Source organism: Agelaius tricolor, unplaced genomic scaffold, assembly GCF_023055355.1.
Source record: "Agelaius tricolor isolate 1412-34295 unplaced genomic scaffold, bAgeTri1.0.p SCAF_36, whole genome shotgun sequence".
Taxonomy (NCBI): domain Eukaryota; kingdom Metazoa; phylum Chordata; class Aves; order Passeriformes; family Icteridae; genus Agelaius; species Agelaius tricolor.
Window position 1 is genome coordinate 3,565,796 of NW_027269296.1, and position 22,467 is coordinate 3,588,262.

A 22,467-nucleotide genomic window follows, 5' to 3' on the forward strand; every position below is an offset into this window, starting at 1 on the left:
GTCTAACAAACATCTCCATCCATTTGCTACCTGTGCCCAGGGGATGCCATCTGGACTGACAAGAGTGGGTGGCACCACTGAGTGATCCCTGGGGGCACCTCTTGCCTCTTTTGCACCAGGAAAATCTGTCCAAGGTTGCACATCACAAAAGAGGAGGTGTCATCACCCTGGGAGCCACAGCCAGGAATAATTTAGTGCTGCCTTAACCTTTGTAAGGCTGATCTTGAGCTCCCTGCAGCTCCCTGCAGCCGGAGTGTTCCTGCTGTGAGTGACTGGAGCATCCCAAGGAGGAAAAGGGTAAAAGCTGCTGTCCTGTGAAGTGACACAGAGGCCCTGGTGACATTGGGGGACAGGACACAACGAGGGGTGCAGCTGAGCTCAGCCTGGCTGTCAGGGAGGGAGCAGGAGCAGTGATGGCTACACAGGGACCCCTCAGTGTCTCGGGATCTCTGCTGCTCACAGTGACCCCGAGATGTGTTAGAAAGTCTCTTTTTCCCAGCCTGGTGCTCAAAGAAGGAGTCAGAGCTCTTCAGTTCTTGGTCTCAAGGTTGTTTATTGTTTCTTAGCTATAAAATTCTTTCTCCTGTCCAGCCAAGGTCCACTCAGCAGGACAGACAGAGGCACTCTGCCTGCCCCCAGGGCAGTGTTGTTATCTTTTTATACTAAAACTGCCTGTACAATATTTACAATTACTCCCCAATACCTATCACCTATGTTAGACAGTGAGCTTCTACTCTAAACCAATCCAAAAGTGTCACCATCACAGCAGAAGATGGAGGCCAAGAAGAAGAAGAAGGAGAAAGGCTGGACACACCCAGATTCTTCCATCTTGCCCCCTGAACCCCCATTCTGAAAACCCCAAAACTCTTTTTCACCCTGTGATAAATTCACTATCATTCTACTTATACTCTTGTGGCTTGCAGATCCTCATATAAGGTTGGTAATTTGCTCCATGGGTCATAATCAAACCCACAGGTGTCTTGGGCTCTGTGCCAGGGTCCCTGAGCCCCCTGGCAGAGGTCCTGGCAGTCCAGGACAGCCAGAGGGATGTGTTGAATTCTGACATCAGTGATGCTGAAAAGCCACCGTGTGCTGGGGCTGGGACAGCTGCACTGCCCTGGAGGGCTCCAGGGTGGCTCAGCACAGGCAACCAGCCCTGGGTGATGGGAGTGTGAAAAATGAGTATTTTATGATTGGCTTTTTGCAAATATTCAAATGAATATTATATGTGTTGTGTTAGAAAGTTACGCTGTATTAATTCTCTTAAGTAGTGTGTTAAATATAGTTTTAGGTTATAACATGATGTTAAAATTGAAACTATGCTGTGTAAGATACTTTTTTTAAGAAAGGACTCGCACCAGATAGCAGCCACAGGACACCTGAATCTTTCAGACAAAATGAATTTATTGCTCTCCAATCGAGTTCTTCCCACCTTGCTCAGCCCTGAAGAGGCATCAGGATTATGAGGAAGAAGCTGACACTGCCCAGACAGAATCCTGTGTTTGAATGGAATTTATGCATCATGTATGAGATGTATGAATATGCAACAGGTATTGCTTTTAAGGGTTAATCCTCTGTTAACCTGGGTCCTTTTTCAGGCTTATTTTGCCCAGAAAAGGTACCCAGACTGTCTGTAACTCTTTGTTTCTATTGTCTCATATTGTCCTAATCCAAATTGTCCAAATTATTATTACTCTAATTCTATTACTATTTTCATAACCATTTTATTGCTATCAAACTTTTAAAATTCTAAAAACAAGTGATTGGCATTTTTCACAGGAGCCACCGGGCAGGCTCAGGCCACTGAGCCCCTGCACCAGCCAGCCCTGCTGGGGAGGCAAAAACCTCTCTAAAACCTTGTCCCTGCTCCCAGCTCCTTGTCCAGAGCTTCCTGCTGCTGTTCTCCCCCTGCAAAGCAGAAATCTCCTTTCAGAAGTGTCACCTCCCCTGCTGCACGCTGCTGAGCAGGCAACACTAATGAAGGAGCAGAGAAGTCGGAACTCTTCAAGCAAGTGCTCTGAAAAATTAATGAGAAGCAGCAGAAGAACATAAATAATCCGTGCTCCCCATTAGAGGTGGTTAGCACCTTTCCAGTGATCCAGGGAAAAGCTGCCCAGGCACCACCATTCTCCTTTGGAATCACTGTCCTGTGGATTTTGTCAGCTGGAGTCAAAGGACAGTTAACCCTTTAACACCTGAGCTATTTCGAAATAATTATGGTTAATCTAAATCAAAAGTGACAGCTTAACTGGTGGCAGAAATGGATATATATATATATAAACCAAAATGAAGTTGCATGGCCTCAGAGGAAAAATCATTAGCTCCCTGGTGGGTTTACAAGTAATTTGCCAGCAATAAAAATGCAAAAACACATTTTGGTGTGCAATGATCATAAATAATCCTTGGACAAGATTTCTTTCTAGGACTCACAAGTCCACTCCCTTAATGGCAAGTTTTATTACCCTGGTTTCCCTGTGTTCTGTTACAAAATGTTGCTGTCAGAACAATTTACGAATTACAGCCCTGTTGGTATCAACTTCCATAATTCATATGGAAATTGGTTTCCCCACAAACCCTCAAAGAGCACAAAGAGTCGTGTAACCACATAGAGTGACCTTAATAACACTGAATATAGAGGCCTATAACACAAAATATAGAGGTGCCTGGGCCAGCATTAAATATCCATGGTCACCAGGCTGGGGGGAAACTTCCCTTTAAATCATGTGCACATGGTGGTGGGGTCAGTGTGGGTGCTGAGAGTGTCACCAGTGCTGTCACCCAGGCTGGTGGCACCTCACAGCATCTTTAGGAAGCCAGGAACATTCTGGGGGTTCTGTTCCCAAGTGAAAAATCTCATCCAGCTGCTGAGGAAACTCTGGATTTTCTTAAAATTCAGCATTTTCTTAAAATACCAGGAAGTACAGCTTGTTCAGGATTTCAGCTGTGCTCATCTCTTCCCTCCACTTTTGAGGCCTGGGGATGAGGAGGGGAGTTCAGCAGCTGAGATGAAAGTCACAGAGGGAGTGGCTGTGCCAGGGGCACCAAGTGTGTGTGTGATCCTTGGAGCAGGAGACAGAAGGAAAGGGAGTGACAGTCAATTAAGTGAGAATTGCCTCAGAAAAATTCTAAAGTAAATGCAAATCCTAAGTGTAAAGAGAGGGATCTGCAGCCCAGGCTGGATTTTGGCTGTTCTGAGCCATTGCTCTCCCTTCAGCAGGAGGAAATTGCCACATTTCATAGATGAAGTTGCACTGCAGAAAAGAAAACCAAATAGAAACCACTGCATTAACATCTAAGAAAATTCAGTAAAGATGGTTCTAAGCATTTTATTTACTGATCATTTATAAATAGATAGGCACACGTCCAAAGTCAGTCCTGGCTATTGGAATACACCACAGGGTAGAAGGTAGCTGCTCAAAGAACTGAGCATTTTTTGTATTCAACACCTCATTTGTAACTTTAACCTAAAGGAAATTTGATAAACTGTGCAGGGACAAGCCCTCCATATAAAAAATATTATCTGCTTCATCTAAGATTTTGCAACACCCATTCCAGACAACCCTTTTGCCGTGATGTAGATGAATAGGAAAGAAAACTGAAGATCCTATTTCCATTCAAATATTATGAGCCAAGCTGAGATGCCACCCTGAAGCAAAACATCCAGGGTCTTACTTTGAATTTCGTCAAAGCAAAGATGACAAAAACTGCTTTTGCAGAAATAAAAACTCGCAAGAAGAAAAGTGCATAAAATGAGGAAGAAAATGGGTTTCTTTCCCTATAAAGAAAGAGCAGGTCCTTAAGATTTTATAGACCAGAGATTTAAACCAAGAACACCCTTTTTACAGGTCCCTGGTTCAGCTTAAAATGGTGATGGCATTGCTGCTGAAACAAACAGCACCTGGAGCTGCAGGAGGCACTGGGCTCTGCAGAACTGCTTGGATGGGAGGGACATGGATTCAGAGGATTCTCTTGCAGGTTCTTCTCCTCTCCTCCCATCCCAGGGACATTCTGGAGTGCTGCTGCCACCATGGCAAACAGGGCAGCAGCCACCAGCTCCTGCCCCTGGGAGCTCCATGGGGCTCTGCCACACCACGAGGTTTTTGGTCGCGGTCTCTTTTGAAGAGATGGTTCAAATCAGGAAAATCCCATCTCTGCCCCAGACAGTTAAAACTGAAAGTAATTAAGGCAAAATCTTTTCCTGCACAGAAAGTACTTATCATGTGGCAATAACAAAATCATCAGCATTTCTGCCATAGTAAGCCCAAAAAACAAATTGGATTTTGAATGGAACAGTGACCTTTGTGTACAACTTCTCTTGACCTCTGAAACAAACGGCATTTTGTCTCCAATTCTACTGCTAATTGCAAATGCTGACTTCTGAATATTCACATTTGAGAGGGATTCATAGCTTGAATGTTTCAGAAATCTGAATGCCCCCAGGAGAAGTTCCTCTCCTGCCGGAACAGTGTCAGCTGAAGTTCCCAGACCTATTCTCAGAACAGTTTCCTGCCCAGCCCAAACCCCAGGAGCGAACACCCAGACTGTGGGAGGCTGAACCCAGGCTCCTCTTTCCCAGCTCAACCACCCATAAGCTCCAGATTTGGCAGCTGTGACTCCTCTTACTCCCTCCTACAGTTCCTTCCCTAGCTCAGCCCTTTCCCAACTCGGAGAGGACAGACACATCAAATTCCACATACCCCAGTTGTGAAAAATGCCTATTATGTGATTGGCTTTTCACAAATATCAAAATGAATATTATATGTGTTATGTTAGAAAGTTCTGCTGTATTAATCCTTTCAAGCAGTGTGTTAAATATAGTTTTAGGCTACAACATAATATTAAAATAGAAACTATGCGATGTAAGATACTTTTCTAACTAGCTCAAGGAATGGATAAAGATTATCAAGAAATTCTTTGTGCAGAGATAACAACTACATTAAAATCCCAAAGAGAAGAAATATTGCAGGAAGAACCAGGCTCCTTCTGCCTCCTTTCAGGCTCCATGGAGCCAAACCATGATTTACAAGATGAAGGGGGAGAAGTTGGCAATAAACAGAAAAATCCCTAGTTTGAAAGGAATGTTTGCATCATGTATGAGATGTATGAATATGCAACAGGCTGTTGCTTTTAAGGGTTAATCCTTTGTTAGCTGGCATGCTTTTTTGAAGAGAGCATCCAAAGGTTCGAAATTCTTTGCTTTTTTATTGTCCTAACTGTGATTGTCCAAATTCTTATTGCTCTAATTTTTATATATATAATATGATTTTATTTATACATTTATATTATATATTATATATTATATATTATATATTATATATTATATATTTCTAGAATATATATTATTTATTTATATTTATATTATATATATTATATATTTATATTTATACAATATAAATTTTAGGTATAAATTTATTTTATATATTTATATATATGTGTGTGTGTGTGTGTATATTAGTATTTTTATAACCATTTTATTACTATTAAACTTTCAAAAATTTTAAAACAAGTGATTGGAGTTTTTCACACCAGTCCTTGAGCTGCACAGCACCAATATACCCCCCCAGCCATGGGGAATCACTCCCCACCTGTACTGAGCCCCCTCTGCTGGGCCAGGACACTGCTCCAAACCAGGGCAGAGACCTCAAAGCAGATTAAGAGCAGTTAAAGCAGCCAATAATGCAGAGCAGAGCAGAGCCCAGAGCACGAGTGACCTGAAGCATGATTTGCAGCGAATGTCTTTTCCTCTCATAAATAGGAGAGACACAGTGGGACGATTATCCACCCAGATTTATCTCCTCAGCTCTGTGTATATCCTTCTGTGCTTAAAAATGTCTCACTGCCCTTTGCGTTATTGCATTGCCCTTTACATTCATAGCACATAAACCTCTCAAGTACTGTAAAACTTACAAGGTGTAATATAACGTCGGGGGGTTTCTTTTACACACCATAAACAGAAGTCACTGGGAAAGGAAAGGAGCAAAGAAAGGGAGACATTACTTGGCCTGACAACAGTACAGGAGGAAAATATATATACAAGTATACATATATACACTTAAAATCCCGAGCTGGATTGATTATCTGGCGTTGATGGATCACCTGAATGTGTTACGTAGATAAGGAAATTGATTGTTCCATAAATCACTGTCCGCACTAAGAATCCTGTGTTAAAAAAGGAAGGGGAAATATTATAAATCTGTCTCGCACAGGCAAAGAAAAAGCTTAAGCTTTTAAGGCTAATCATGATGTACCTTTTGCTGCACATCTGATAAAAGAATATCAGCTCAGAGTTCTGCAGTGCTAAAGGACTGGTGTCTGTCCCAAGGCTCTGCAGGGAGGGAACCTCCCTGGCATGGCTGAGGGGCTGCTCTTGGTGCCAGCAGTGGGCAGGGTGATCTGACAGAGCCCTGTTGCCCTGATTTTTGAAGATTTTCTAAGCCTTCTGATGTTTACGTTCTTGTAACGAGCTTTCTCACACCCTTTCTGTAAATAACTTATTGTTTTTCATTATTTTATAGAGGAAATTTGATGGACTGTTGGTTTGTCCAGTGTCATTGGAGAGGTGGCACTGTCACCCTCCAATCCACTGTCACTTTTAGAAAACTATAAATTAGAGTCAGAAAATAAACTCCCCCTTTTTACCTTAAGAACAACAGTGTGTGTGCATCGTTTTATTTCGTGTCCTATAGTGACAGAGCCCCAGGGGTACATCAGCCCCATCCCTGGAAGTGTCCAGGGCCAGGTTGGACAGGGCTTGGAGCAACCTGGGACAGTGAAAGGTGCCCTGCCCATGTGGAGGGGTGGAATGAGATGATCTTTGATGTCCCTTCCAACCCAAAGCATTCTGAGATTGTGGAATGAGCTGAGTTTTCACGTCCCTTCCAACCCAAAGCATTCTGAGGTTCTGTGACATCCAGCCTTGTCTCCTCTGCTGAGCAGGTGTTGTGGCTTTTTGTTCCATTCAGAACAGAATCCACCCTGTTCCCAGCACAAAACTTCTGCTGCAGGCAGGAAAAATCCCCCTCAGCCCAGGCAGGCACGGTGTCTCGCAGAGGGCGGAATTTAAAATCACTGCGGTGACTTCCCTCAGAGCGCTTTGAATTCACTGCAAAACTAACCAACAAGTCTAACACCTCAGTCCCCACAGACAGCCGTAACTCAGCTAAATTTGTGGGTTACACCAGATTTTATTTACTGCTTCATCCTGGGAGAAGAGTGCGAGCTGACAGCCGTCTATTCATTAGAGTGGGGGGAGCCGCCCACGGCGCCGCCGGCTCTCTCCCCGTTCACTTCCACGGCTCTAATGGAGTTTGGGCTCTGCAGAGCCAGCTCTGTTATTTTAGGAATGATGTACCTTCCTACTCACCTGGGAGCTGGTGAGTTCAGAGATCTGTTCTGCTCACCCCCAAGTCCCCAGTGGGAGCAAAGGCCATGCTGCAGCCATCAGATGTCACTACCTGCTAATGAGGGCCAGGGCAGTCAGTGGCCTCATCCCAGTCCTTACTGGAGGCAGGAACCACCATTTCCACCCAAGCTGCTGCTTGCAGGTGCCAAGGAGAAATTGGGCTTTGTCACAAAAGCCTGTGTAACACTGAGTGCTCCAGTCCAGGGGAGATGGGTACCCTTTAGAGGAGATCCCCAGTGCCCAATTTCCAGAGCAATGAGCAAAGTGCAAGGCTCAAATTCACCAATTTGTCTGAACACTTATGTAATTTTAAGTCTTTGTTTTGTGCCTTTGGTTTATCTGTCTGCTTAAAAACTTCTCCAAACGTCCCCACAGGGTCTGTGCCTTTGGAAGCCCAGTTGTTCCTGCTGCTTTCCAGGTCACACTGCTGTGCTGAATGTCCCAGGCACAACGAGCTGACACAGAATGTGCCAGTTGTTCCCTTATTACTTCCCAATACTTATTTTTATTCTCTGAATCTGACCCCACACAGGGGAGTGCAGCTTGTTGGCTGGGGCGCAGCAAAAAAGCCGAAGCCTAACGAGGTCCCTGGACTGAAGTATTGAATAATAGAGATACTGTGTGGTGCCCAAGGCTGGTGTCTGCTCTCCTCTCTTCCTGCCAGTGCTGCAGAGCTGAGCAGCGTGGGGGAAGCTCAGAGCAGCTCTGGGGTTGCCTCTGACGCAGGGGTACCCCACGCTCTCCTCAGCCGTTTGCAGCTGAACCACGTTTTGCTGATGATCTTCCCTGCCAGAAATAACAGAGCAGTCACATCCGTATTTGTGTGTTCATGCTCAGAGTCTCGCTGCAGATTTAAAGCACAAGGAGCCAGGTAATGCTGGCTAGGTGGGAGTCTCACAGTGCAAACCCGAGCACTGGAGCTGTGGCTTCCCCGGGGGCAGCACAGCAAAGGGGGGTGAGAGGAGGCAGAAGGGGTTAACAAATGCAACCACAAAGCAAAGCTGGTGCAGGAGCAATGACAAAGCAATGAGCTGAGCCCTCCACCTGCTTTAAGAGCTCTCGTTTGTGCTAAGGACCCGCATCTGTTTTAGTCTTTATTACAAGTGGTAAACAGCAGCGCATCGTCCCTGTTTTCACTGTCAATAACACGAATCGATGTATCAATGCATGACCCCCCATCCCACTGAAATCCCCTCTGCACCGGCCCACACTGCGACAATCCCTGCCTGGCAAACCGAGCTGGATTCCCCAAGGGGCACAGCACTCCTGTTCCTGCCGTAGAGCCGTTCTTATCCTCTCGTTCAGCCCTCAATGCTCCCCTCTATCCCCCCTCCGTGCTTTCCACTCGCTATCTGCCATTCCCAGAGACTCTGCTGTGCACAGGGAACAGCCCAGACAGCATCGCGGTAAAGCTGCAGCCGAGAGGAGGCGAAGGAGATTGCGAAACTGGTGGAGACACACATTACACCGGATTAGGAGGCTTAATGCTGGCTACAAGCGCCGCGCCGGGCGGATTTGCCATTGTGTCTCCTCCACGAGAGACTCCAGCACGGCAGCTCTGCTGGCACAGCTCGGTGCGAGCGCTGGAGATCCGCTCTGCCCCGGGAGGAGAGACTCCAGCATCTCCACAGCTCGGCTGGGCACAGCTCGGTGCGAGCGCTGGAGATCTGTGCTGCTCCGGGCGGAGAGACTCCAGCATCTCTGCTGGCAAACTCCGAGTGAGAGCTGGAGATCCGTGCTGTTTTGGGAGGAGAGACTCCAGCACCCCCAGCATCTCCAGCAGCTCTGCTGGCACAGCTCTGTGCGAGAGCTGGAGATCTGCTCTGCCCGGCAGGAGACTCCAGCACCGCATCTGTGCTGGCACAGATCTGTGCGAGAGCTGGAGATCCGTGCTGGTTTGGGAGGAGAGACTCCAGCACCGCAGCTTTGCTGGTACAGCTCTGTGCGAGCACTGGGGATCTGCTCTGCCCCGGCAGGAGACTCCAGCATTTCCAGCATCTCTGCTGGCACAGCTCTGTGCGAGCGCTGGAGATCTGCTCTGCTCTGGGAGGAGGGACTCCAGCATCGCATCTGTGCCGGCGCAGCTCGGTTCGAGCGCTGGAGATCCCCGCTGCTCCGGGAGGAGACTCCAGCATCTCCAGCATCTCCAGCATCTCTGCTGGCACAGCTCTGTTTGAGCATTGGAGATTCGTGCTGGTTTGGGTGGAGAGACTCCAGCATCCCCAGCATCTCCGGCATCTCCAGCATCTCCAGCATCTGTGCCGGCACAGCTCGGTGTGAGCGCTGTGGATCCGCTCTGCCCCAGCAGGAGACTCCAGCACCGCATCTGTGCCGGCACAGCTCGGTGTGAGCGCTGTGGATCCGCTCTGCTCTTTGGAGGAGACTCCAGCACCTCATCTGTGCCGGCACAGCTCGGTGTGAACGCTGTGGATCCCCTCTGCTCCGGGAGGAGACTCCAGCACCGCATCTGTGCCGGCACAGCTCGGTGTGAGCGCTGTGGATCCCCTCTGCTCTGGGAGGAGACTCCAGCACCGCATCTGTGCCGGCACAGCTCGGTGTGAGCGCTGTGGATCCGCGCTGCCCCGCAGGACGGTGCGGGAGCCGCGGCGGGGCACTGCCCTCTGCCGATGCGGGGCCCGGCTGGGCGCCAGCGCATATCGCGACAGGCGGGGAGGCTGGGATTCCCTCGGCAGCGCTAATTCCCTGCAAGCGCTGCTCTGTACCCAAGGAGCGCCTCCTTGCCCAGGAAAAGGGAGCCAGCTCTGCCGGGGACAGAGTGAGCTCAGTGTCGCTCCGGGTGGGCTTTACAGGAACCTTCTCCCAACATCAGCCTCTGCTTGGTTTCGTTAATAAAAACACCCGAGAGGCAGAGATTGGGGTCAGAGAGGGGGATTTGCACCTGCTGGTGGTAAAACCAGATGTGACACTGCAGCACGAGAGGAGGTGCCACAGGCACGTGTGACCCAGTGTCCCAGTGTGTGTCAGTGTGTCCTAGGGTGTGTCCCAGCGTCCTGGTGTGTGTCAGGGTGTCCTGGTGTGTGTCAGTCACAGTGTCCGAGGTGTGTCACTGTGTCCTGGTGTCACAGTGTCCCACTGTGTGTCACTGTGTCCTGGCATGTGTCAGTGTGTCCCAGAGTGTGTCAGTGTGTCTCAGAGTGTGTCAGTGTGTCCTGGTGTGTGTCAGTGTGTCTCAGAGTGTGTCAGTGTGTCTCAGAGTGTGTAGCTGTGTCCCAGAGTGTGTCAGTGTGTCCTGGTAAGTGTCAGGGTTTCCCAGAGTGTGTCAGTGTGTCCTGGTGTGTGTCAGTGTGTCCTGGTAAGTGTCAGTGTGTCCCAGAGTGTCACTGTGTCCTGGTGAGTGTCAGGGTGTCCCAGTGTGCATCACTGTGTCCCAGAGTGTGTCACTGTGTCCTGGTGTGTGTCACTGTGTCCTGGTGAGTGTCACTGTGTCTCAGAGTGTGTCAGTGTGTCCTGGTGAGTGTCACTGTGTCCTGGTGTGTGTCAGTGTGTCCCAGTGTGCATCACTGTGTCCCAGAGTGTGTCAGTGTGTCCCAGAGTGTGTCAGTGTGTCCTGGTGAGTGTCACTGTGTCCCAGTAAGTGTCTCACAGTGTCCCAGTGTCAGGAGATGTGCACCCACCTCTCTCCACTCACAACCAGCCCCCCAAGGCTCCCCCACCCCTTAAGCTGTGCCCAGCCCCTGCTGCCCCCAGCCCGAGGGTGCCCAAGTGCCCCAAGGCAGGAGCCCAGCACGGAGCTGTCTGCTCTGGTGTCTCTCCTGCCTCGTGATAAATGAGAGTCTATTCTTTTCTGCTGTGTAGTTTGATCTTAATTTCCTGTATGAAGTTCTCGAGAGAATGCCAAGATCAAATAATTAGACTATTCTGCGATAAAGAGTTAACATTGTTATTCAAATGTATTCAGAATTCATTTACCACCAAACAATTTACACTGCCGCCCTCCTATCCTGCTGAAATTACCAGAATGTGTTATCTGACACACAAAGTGTCTCGTGACCTGAAATAACTTTATCAACCATGAAATGCTTGAGCAGTGGGTGCACGGTCACAGAAATGCCCAGGGGAATGCAGCAGAAGCTACAAAGGCAATAAGTGATTTAAAACCAGCCTGGTGCCATCCCCTGCCAGCCTCCCCAAAGAACGCTGGCCACTCTGGTCACCAGGCAGGAGCTGGGCAGAAAAACCCTGGAGCTGCCTTGCTGAGGATTCCCATTCATGTCCCCTGTGGATGTGCAGCTCCCAGCCCTTGGGTGCTGCCTTTTCAGCCTGGAAAAGCCTGTTTCTGCTTTATTTTTAAAAATACAACTTCATTTGCAGAGTGTGGGAAGGTGGTTTCAAAATAAAATTCTTGACAGGCATAATAAGCCTCAGAAAAGCCAATCACACAGAGCAGGATAATTATCCCCAGAATTTGTTTTCTATGTATTTGTGTAAAATAATCAATGATATTTTTCTCACAGGATTTCCAATTTGATTGTATTTTCTGTGTTACTTGCAAATCATACAAACAATCGATGCTCTGACCCCTTCTCTATGCAAACACAGCTCCGAAAGACACTACAAGAAATAAAATCTGATAAATTCCTCACGCAGGGTTGTTTGTTTAAAAGCTTTGCTGGAGACTGATCCTGCTCACAGTGACTTCAGAGATACAGGAGTGGGACTGTCAGACATGCTTGAGGTGGGATTATTGCCACAAATATCAGCAGGAGTAGAAGCTCAGTAAAATCCCGGCACAAAAGTGAAGATCCAGACGTGGAGGTGATGCAGCAAGGAAAATGAACCCATTCCCTGGCCTGGCACACTCCTCCTGCAGAGGGGCACACAGCTGGGCTTGGGGTGACCCAGGGGCAGGGTGGGACCTGCCTGTCCCCTTGCCCACACAGGGGACACAGCAGGGGCACTCCTGGCAGGAGTGGGGTGGCCAAGGGCAATGATGGCAGCAGGGCCAAGTGGAGTCACTTCCTCAGCAGCTCCCGAGTGCAAACCCACTCAGGACCCCCGGAACCCAGCTGCTGAGTGCAGCACACCCCAAACCCAGCTCCTGAGTGCAAACCCACTCAGGACCCCTCCTCCAGATCCAGCTCCTGAATGCAAACCCACTCAGAACCCCCCAAACCCAGCTCCTGAGTGCAGCACACCCCAAACCCAGCTCCTGAGTGCAAACCCATTCAGGACCCCCCAAACCCAGCTCCTGAGTGCAAACCCATTCAGGACCCCCCAAATCCAGCTCCTAAATGCAAACCCACTCAGGACCCCCCAGATCCAGCTGCTGAATGCAGCACACCCCAAACCCAGCTCCTGGGTGCAAACCCACTCAGGACCCCTCCTCCAGATCCAGCTCCTGAATGCAAACCCACTCAGAACCCCCCAAACCCAGCTCCTGAGTGCAGCACACCCCAAACCCAGCTCCTGGGTGCAAACCCACTCAGGACCCCCCAAACCCAGCTCCTGCTGCCTGCCCAGTGCCCGGGGTCTGTTCTTTACCCTTTACTGATCTCAGCCCATTGGCAGCCGATCCGCACTGTGTCTCACTAACACACCATCCCCCAAAAGCAGCACTCGGAGGAATTCCCGATGATGCTTCAGCAACAAAATGGGTCTGGAGCCGCCAGTCCTGCTCCACCTATCCCAGCCATCCCGCCCTGCTTTGTTAGGGACGGTGCCATCAGCGCTGCAAAATGGCATCAGGCTCTGTCTGTGTGCTCAAGGGTGCTACAACTGCTTTTTAATCCGAGTGCAGGGTTGGACAAACGGGCTCTGCACGGTCCCATGAGCTCCTCCTGGCACTCCTTTGGCTGCGAGAGTGCAGAGGCTCAGCTGCTCCTGCTGCCAGGTGTGAAGTGCCCGGCTCAGCCGCAGCGAGGGCGGGCAGCAGCGCAGGATCCCTCAGCGGGGTGGGCACGGGCAGCTCCTCTCACCACCACCCTCCTCTGCCTCTGCTCCAGGGCACCTCGGAGCTGAATTGAGCACTCGGGTGGTGTTTTCTGATACGGCTTTTTCAAATATTTAACAGATTGCGTAATAACCGAGCAGCTGTTGAAGAAGCTTCAGATATAAACTCCTGCTTTAAAAACCCATCCTGCAACAAGGCACAGATTTTCTTTGTACATGTGCATGTATAGATTATGTTTAGATGTGTAGATTAAATATTTATATTTTACTGGTGAGAGAAAGAGCGCTTTTGGCTTTTTCTTCCCTTTCTTAGATATCTCTCCCTGTATTTATTTTAATAGTCAGCTTCACAAGGAAAAAAGAGAGCTTTGAGAAGTTACCTGCTTTCTCTCTGGTTTGATTTTCAGTGCTAAACCAATAGTTACTTAAGTGCTCTGCACGTCTTGTCATAACCTAATAATTAAAATAATTACTTGAAAGCCAGGGCATCTTTGCACAAATTAATGCAGGGCAAGAAGCTGCAGTTTTCCAGTGGGCTGAAAAAGAGGTCACAAAATGATGCCAGTTTTAGCTGAAAGAGAAGGTAAACACAGATCTCCCTGCAGCCCCGATTAAAGCCTTCTCCTGATCTTTTAAGTTTCTTACTTTAGTGATCAAGAAGGTGGCTCGATGAGGGGCTGGCTGTTGTGGGATTTCTCAGCAGGTAAAGCCCGAGCGTTCCTGTGGAAGGCACGGCAGTGCTGGCAGTGGCACAGCTGTGCTCCTGCAGTGGGCAACGCTTCCTCCCTTCCTGCCTGCCTGCCTCCATCCCTCCTTGCCTCCATCCCTGACTCCTCCATCTCTCCCTTCCTACCTCTATCCATCCCTCCCTGCCTCCATCCCTTCCTCCCTGCCTCCATCTCTCTCTCCCTGCCTCCATCCCTCCCTGCTTGCCTCCATCCCTGACTCCTCCATCCCTCCCTCCCTGCCTCCATCCATCCCTCCCTGCCTCCATCTCTCTCTCCTTGCCTCCATCCCTCCCTCCCTGCCTCCATCCCTCCCTGCCTGCCCGGTGAAGGGGAGCAGAGCTGCAGCAGACCCGAGTGTTTTCGTGGAGGGCTGGCAGCAGCGTCTGCATTGAAATCTCCTCTGTCCTTTTGTGCAATTGCTTTGAGCCTGGAAAATCCATTTGCAGGACAACTGAGGCACTGAGAGTCGAGACTAAACCTCTCCACAGAGCCCCCAGGGATACTCCTGAGTATCCTGAATGTCCCCCATGAGCCAGGCGAGTGTTCCCTGGAGTCTCAGCAGCCGCCAGCCCCAGCGGCCTCAGCCCATTTCCCCACGAGCATCTGCCACATCTGCAGCCGCCCCTGGCCGCCTCCTCGGGGCTCCAGCCTGGCAGCAGCCGGCTCTGGCCACCAAGAATCGGCCCCGCCGCTGCCAAGCCCAAAGCAGGAGGAGCTGCCAGCCCGGCAGCCCAGCTGCCACAGCCCCCCCGCACACGGCTGTCGGTCCCAAAGGCCATCAGAGCCCTGGGACCTGCCGGGGAGGGAAACTCTGCCACCCCAGCACTGCGGAGCTGGCGCTGGGGACAGGCTGGTGGCACGCAGAGCGGGGGTCTCACAGCAGGACGCCTCCTCCCCGCTCCTGCAGTGGGACTGTCAGCAGCCACGGAGCCTTCCTGGGAGTGGGTTTGTGCGGCACAAAACATTTCCAGCTGTTCCAGGAGGAGGCTGAGCATACTAAACAGCTTGGCTCTGGTGAAAGTTCAGCAGCCGCCACGGCCCCAGGCCCGGAGGCAGATCCATTAACCTTTTCCACCAAGATTTCTGCCACTACAATGTGCACGGGGTAACATCTGCCTGGAGCACCCCAGCCACGGAAGTCTGGGGGATACCAGATGCTCAAGCTGCAGGAATCAAGCCCTTGTCCACGAGACAATCTGGGCCATGCAGCCACTTCAAGCCATGCTGGAGGTGACAGTGTTTCACTTCAAAAAGCACCTGTCCCTCAGGAGCAGCATTCTTCTCTTTCTGGTTTTCACATTGCTGCTGTGCAGTTGCACTGGCTTAAGACCCAATTTTTTTTTTTTCCAGTTAATATTATTCACAAATCTATTCAGTTTTCACTGGTTTCTCTAGGATAAAATCTGAACTGTCAAAAGACAGGTAAACCTGTCCTTGTAATTTTTAGTGGGCAGACAGCAAATCCCCGCGAATGTGTACCAATGGCAAAGTGCATGGGATGCAACAGAAATCAGCACCGTTCTTTACATGACATGATTAAAACAAGTATCTCGTTTAATTAGAAAAAGAAAGATCGCAGACTCATTCCCAGGATGTTATCTGTGCAATTACTTTATGTAACATTATTAAAAATTAATTTTCCCCAGAACCTCAGCAATTTAATGAAACACGCCTGGTCCTCAGCAGCAGCTGCAGCGGAGCCAGCCCACTGGCATCCTCCAGGCAGCGGGACTCGGTGCCGCGGGCCCCCTCGGGCTGTCTGTCCCTTGTTCTGGGCACATCCAGCCCTGGGTCAAAGCACCCCTGCACAGCACCCTCTTGCCGCAGGCTCAACAGCTCTCCTCGCACCGGGTACCGCAAGCAGCCGCATCCCCCTCTCCGGGGGCTCGGCATCCCCCACCTCTGTCAGCAAAAATCCTCCTTCTCCAGGGAATCAGCATCCCCCCTCTCGGGGTGCTCGGCATCCCCCGTCTTTGGGGGCTCAGCATCCTCCCTCTCCAGAGGCAAAGCATTTCTCCTCTCCGGAGCAAAGCGTTCCCTTTCCCCGGGGAAAGGGACAGAGGGACAGCACTCTCCTCTCCTCTTCGCAAGGTGCCCGGCACCCCCATCGCACCTCGCCCGGGGCGGCTGCTCGCACCGGGAGCGCTGCCCGCTCCGTTCCGGGACACAGCCCCCGCCTCACCGCGCCGCCGGCACCTTCCGCCCCGGCACCGGGCAGCGCATCCTTGGCCGGGGGAACCTCCGCCCCGGCCCCGGACAGCGCATCCTTCACCCGGGGAACCTCCGCCCCAGCCCCGGACAGCGCATCCTTCACCCGGGGACCTCCGCCCCGGCCCCGGACAGCGCATCCCGCAGCCCCGGGTACCGCATCCCCCGGGCAGCGCGCTCTCCGCCCGGCCCCGAAGTTCTCCCGCGGCCGCCGCCGGTGCTTACCGATCCGGATGACATGCGGCATCCCGTGCGAGCTCTGTCCCCAGAAGCCGCCGACCAGGAGCGCTGCCCAGTATTCCCAGAGGACGCGGCGGAGCGCCGGCCAGAGATGGGGCATCGTTGGGGAGGGCGCGGGCCGGCGCGGCCCTACGGCCCCAGGGGCAGCGGGGACGGGGGCGGCTGCTGCCCGGGGCTCAGGAGCGGCCGCTCGGCGCCGGGGCCGGGCGGCTCATGGCACATCTTAGAGCGGCCGCGCCGGCCCGTCCCGCGGCAGCCACAGCTCCGGCCGCTCCCCTCCGCGTCCTGCCGAGCCGAGCCGAGCCGAGCCGAGCCGAGCCGAGCCGAGCCGAGCCGAGCCGAGCCGAGCCGAGCCGAGCCGGGCAGGGCTGTTCCGGACCGAGCCGTGCGGTGCCGGTGCCGGTCGGGCGGCACCTGCGGAGCCGGGGCTGCCGGTGCGCCCCAGGAGCGGCTCTGTCCCCTCCTACCGCTGATGCGCGGCTCGCGCAAAGCCCCGGAGTGGAGCGTGCACACACCGACACACTCACACCCCCCGACACACTCACACCCCCCGACACACTCACACCAACACTCACATTGACACACTCACACCCCCCGACACACTCACACCCCCGACACACTCACACCAACACTCACATTGACACACTCACACCCCCCGATACACTCACACCCCCGACACACTCACACCAACACTCACATTGACACACTCACACCCCCCGACACACTCACACCCCGACACTGACACACTGCTGTCACCCGCCCGCTCCCCCGGGCCGGGATGCCAAGGGGACCCTCGGCGAGCACCGCGGGGCGGGGGGCGATGGCCAAGGGGTCCCGGGGGTCCCGGCAGCGCCTCTGCTCCCTCTGCTCCCGACCCCAGGCGCTCGGGGGTCCCTTATGACCCTGGAGTCCCGGTGTCCCCCAAACGCTCGGGGGTCCCTTATGACCCCGGGGTCCCGGTGTCCCCCAAAGGCTCGGGGGTCCCTTATGACTCCGGGGTCCCGGTGTCGCCGCCGTCGGGCGCCGGGAGAGGCCGGGCAGGGGGGTTTGGGGCTGGGGGCGGCATCCCGGGGGCGGCCGGGGCCGGGGCCGCTGCAGCAGCGGTCGGAGCGCCCGGGCCGCGCTCCGCAGCCGGAGTTTAATGACCTCGGTGACAGAGACAAAGGACTGCCCGTGCCGCGGACCGGGAGCTGCTTTGTCAACGTGCTGGGCCAGGCTAGGGTGAATTTTTTTTTTTTTTTTTTCTTATTTAAATAATTTGATCTATTCCATCATTTCCAATCGTTCCCATTTGCCAGCTGTCTGCTCACTCCAGCCTGGAACAGCTGAAGAGCAAATCTTTAATTTTCTTACAAACATACTATTACTCTGTATCTGCTCATCTTTTTAATTTTCCTCGCCCGTCTCTTTCCCCAGCAGCAAGCCCGGCATGCTGAAACGCTGATCTCCAGAGCCCCATCCCGGAGGAGGTTTTGGGAGCCGGGGTGTGTGGACTGGAGGAGGAACACTGCAATAATGCAAGGCGTCATTGATCTACAACTCAAAGAGAAGTTGCTGGCTGTCGCCTCTGCGGGACCGCTGCGGGGAGGTGGACACGCAGTGGATTCCCCATTGCAGCGGTGTCTGGGCTCTGACTGATGGGACACCAGCAGTGGGGCACTTGCCAGGGAGCCGTCATCAGCACGGAATCCTAAGGAAAATCTGGGAAAACCTCTGGCTACGCGGCCAGGGCAGGACCAGCCCCTGGCGGAGACGCTGCGGTGCCTCCCCGGTGCGATGGGAAGGTGCAGCTGGGGTCTCATCCCTGCATCGTGGTGGAGGGAACGCCTCACTCCTTCCTCAGCCCCGAGCAGAGAGGCAGAGGGGCTGCTCAGCCCCCTCCAGGCCCGGAGGAGGGGGTGTTGGTGTTGATTGTGGGCAGGGCCGAGGCTCCAGCTCCCAGCCCGAACCTTCCTGCCTGTGCCAAATTGGTTACAGAAAAGAGTGGCTCGTGTTAAGGATATTTTTATCCCTCCTGACATCCAGCGTGGATAAGATTTAGCAAAAGGGCACGGAAGAAAACTTCTTTAAATACTGCTTAAGTGAAGGACAGCTGTTTCTGTGAACTTGGTATAAAATTAAATGTCACAACCTGGTGACTCTTTGCACCTGCAGATAAAAAAGCCCCACAAAGCTGTTGGGAGGGAGCAGGTAAAAAGGGCTGTTTCGGCTGTGGCTGTTCTTTGCTCTTTGCAGACTCCAGCACATGGAGCAGAGGTTTGATTTTGTGGAGAGTTTAAATTAAACTGTAGCTGGGAGGAAATATTCTGTTAGTTTGGGATGCTGCTTCCTGCCTTTCTGTCAGTACCAGGCACTGATAAGGCTCTGGATTCTACTGCAGAGCCAGCACAAACAGCTTATTTTGTATTAAATTATTTGATTAGTGGCAGATGGGTGTGTCGAGGTCACAGACAGTCCTCATCTCCTGCGTGTGGGTCAGAGAGGGCAGGACAGGAGCAGCCCTGTACCAGAAATTACCACAGCATGAGCTTGGGCACGGGCAGAGGAGCACTCCAGGGCTGCTTCCATGGCTTCTCCTTCCCAAAGCAACCCGAGGGCATTCAGCAGAGCAGCCCACACGGCTGTGCCACCCTCCCTTTGTGTCCCCACATCCCCACACTGTCCCCAGCCCACACGGCTGTGCCACCCTCCCTTTGTGTCCCCACATCCCCACACTGTCCCAGCCCACCATGGCTGTGCCACCCTCCCTTTGTGTCCCCACATCCCCACACTGTCCCCAGCCCACACCACTGTGCCACCCTCCCTTTGTGTCCCCACATCCCCACACTGTCCCCAGCCCACCATGGCTGTGCCACCCTCCCTTTGTGTCCCCACATCCCCACACTGTCCCCAGCCCACCATGGCTGTGTCTCACTCCCTTTTTGCTCCCACACTGTCCCCATCCCATCCCTCTTGTGTGGCTTGGCAATTCTCCCCTCTCTGGGCAGCATCCAGGTCTGTTCTGTGGCAGGATTACAAAGAGGGCATTTTGGAAACTTCTCTCAAGTGTTGCTCCATCACTGCTTGGGTTTGTTTTTTTTTTCCCCATACAAAGACTCAATTTCTCTGGTGCCCATGGAGGGGCTGTCTGGACCCAGACCTGTGAGCAGTGACCTCCAGCAGCCAGGCCAGATTTCCCCTGGAGCCAGAGCCAGGCTGTGAAGGACAATCACAGCACAGGCAGCGTGGCTGGACAAAAGAAGGAGGAACCTGGAAGGTTGGTAGAGCTCCTCATGGACCCAGAGCTCTGGCTGGGATGCTGGCCTGGGGAGCAGGATTTACTCCAAGCTGAGTCAGGATTTTCTTCAGGAATCTTTGGCTGTGCCTTGAGGACAATCAAAGGTAGCAGGAGGGCTTTGGCTTTGGATGGCTTGTTACAGCAATGCTAAAAATACAAGATATTTGCCCAGTTCATAAGTGCTGTGAAAATAGCTTTAATGTGGTAATTCATCATTTAAGAGTGTATCAATTAATGCAAACTCTGGTGTATTTATAACTTGTGAACATAGTGTACCAGTGAGGAGAAGTCGATTCGTTATTTTGAGTTTGTTGAGAAGATATTTGGATGTTATTTTTTCGTGCTGCTGTTTTTACTATGAATATGTGTGGTATTTAGAGCTCCAGGTATTACACAGGTCAGATTTGAAATTGTGTACATTTTATGGGGGTTTTTATATACGTAAAAAATTCAGCCCTCTCACCTACAAATAAAGCTTTGTGGTTTTATGGGTGTTCTCAAGACACTGATTTAAGATCTCTTATTTTTGAGTATGAAAGGGAACCACTTGCAAAAGTGGGAAATAGTGTTGAGACTATTAATATCTAGAGGAAAATGCTGATTGAAGAAAGACATTTTCAAATCAGACTAATGCTTTAGAGCAGCGGCAGAACTGTGAACCTGGCAGAAAGAGACATAAGCATTTCTATAGCTACAGCATTTTTCAATTCTAATGAAGAAAAAGAGGCTTCTCTTTATTTCTGTAATGGTATCTAAACTGGTTCGTTGGAATTAGCTCCATCCACATGCGTTTTGTTTAGATTTATATGCATCAGGTCTAATAGAACCACAATCAATCTGAGTTATGAGGCTCAGTGCTCGCATTACCGAGATTCATGTGCCGAAGTCGGCTCCTAAAACATCAGAGAGGGAAAATACCTGGGAAATGCGGATTTCTGGGACTTGAGTGCCCTCTACTGAAACCGTCCCGGCTCCGGCCCTTCGCTGTGACACCCGCAGCTCGATTGACGGCTTGCTAAATGGAATTGAAGCCTGCGGATCGCAGATCCACGATGAAGCATCCCTCCTTTCCTCCCTCCCTCCCTCCCCGGTCTCACCCCACGCTCTGGTTAATCCTGGCTCCTGCAGCTGTGCCACAGCAGATTTCCTGGTTTTGATGGCAAGTTTAGATCCTGAAAGGAGGATCCCTTTGGGTGTGTTAGGAAAATGCACCCACAAACACCAGAGGCTTATGGCCAAAAAGGTGACAGAGGAGTCCTGGAACTTTATTCCAATCAAGACAGAGGCCATGGGGCATCCCCTGGGGTCTCTCAGATTTTTAGAAGACACAGCCTCCCCTTTTATCCCAATTTCCCAGCTGCATTTCCCTTCTCTCTTTCCCCATTGCTGAAGTACTTGAGAGGTTCAGACTTCCCAGAACACCTGATCCCAAAGACTCCCCTCTAATGTACAACCCTCCCTTTTAATTTTTAATTCTTATGGAATTTAGGGGTTTTCCTTCCCCATTGTTTCTTTCACCTTTCAATGCCCAATTTCATTTATCACCAAACCTACAGTTTATTTGTAAAAGCAAATCTCTTTCACCATTCACCAATCAGTGGAATCCTTTCCATGGTTCCTTTTATCTCCCAGTGCTGGTTTTACCTACCAGCAGACCCAGAGCTGGTTTGGAAAGACAAATCCCTCATTGCTCTCGGATGTAACCATCCAGGAGCTGTGCTGGCACTGAGGAATGCTGAGCTGGGCACGGCAGTGCTGCAGGAGGAGTTTGGGTCTGCTCGGTGCCTCTTCTGGGAGAGATTTAACTCTGTGCCTCGGTGCCTCTTTTGGGAGAGGCTTTAACTCTGTGCCTCTTTTGGGAGAGGTTTTAACTCTGTGCCTCTGTGCCTCTTTTAAGAGAGGCTTTAACTCTGTGCCTCTTTTGGGAGAGGCTTTCACTCTGTGCCTCTTTTAGGAGAGGTTTTAACTCTGTGCCTCTGTGCCTCTTTTAAGAGAGGCTTTAACTCTGTGCCTCTTTTGGGAGAGGCTTTAAGTCTGCCTCGGTGCCTCTTTTAGGAGAGGTTTTAACTCTCTGCCTCTTCTGGGAGAGGCTTTAACTCTGTGCCTCTTTTAAGAGAGCTTTTAACTCTGTACCTTGGTGCCTCTTTTAAGAGAGGATTTAACTCTGTGCCTCGGTGCCCCTTTTAAGAGAGGTTTTAACTCTGTTCCTCTTTTAAGAGAGGTTTTAACTCTGTGCCTCTGTGCCTCTTTTGGGAGAGGCTTCAACTCTGTGCCTTGGTGCCTCTTTTGGGAGAGGCTTTAACTCTGTGCCTCTTCTGGGACAGGTTTTAACTCTGTGCCTCGGTGCCTCTTTTAAGAGAGGTTTTAACTCTGTGCCTCTTTTGGGAGAGGCTTTCACTCTGTGCCTCTTTTAAGAGAGGTTTTAACTCTGTGCCTCTGTGCCTCTTTTAAGAGAGGTTTTAACTCTGTGCCTCTTTTGGGAGAGGCTTTAACTCTGTGCCTCTTTTAAGAGAGGTTTTAACTCCGTACCTTGGTGCCTCTTCTGGGAGAGGCTTCAACTCTGCCTCGGTGCCTCTTTTAGGAGAGGTTTTAATTCTCTGCCTCTTTTAGGAGAGGCTTTAACTCTCTGCCTCTTCTGGGAGAGGTTTTAACTCTGTGCCTCTTTTGGGAGAGGTTTTAACTCCGTGCCTCAGTGTCTCTTT

General features: G+C 51.3%; 1 protein-coding gene across 2 annotated transcripts in view; it reads right to left on the minus strand.

The window, feature by feature from the left end:
* Window positions 1-16,964, minus strand: part of GRIK3 (glutamate ionotropic receptor kainate type subunit 3) — a 131,847-nt gene extending 114,883 nt beyond the window's left edge. Inside the window, exon 1 of one of the 2 annotated variants that reach the window (XM_071453468.1) lies at window positions 16,474-16,964. In XM_071453468.1, coding sequence (XP_071309569.1) covers window positions 16,474-16,588 — 115 coding nt within the window. In that variant the 5' untranslated portion in view covers window positions 16,589-16,964. The remainder of the gene's footprint in view (window positions 1-16,473) is intronic. The other variant, XM_071453469.1, reaches the window with a different exon arrangement.
* Between the last annotated feature and the right edge of the window lie 5,503 nt (window positions 16,965-22,467).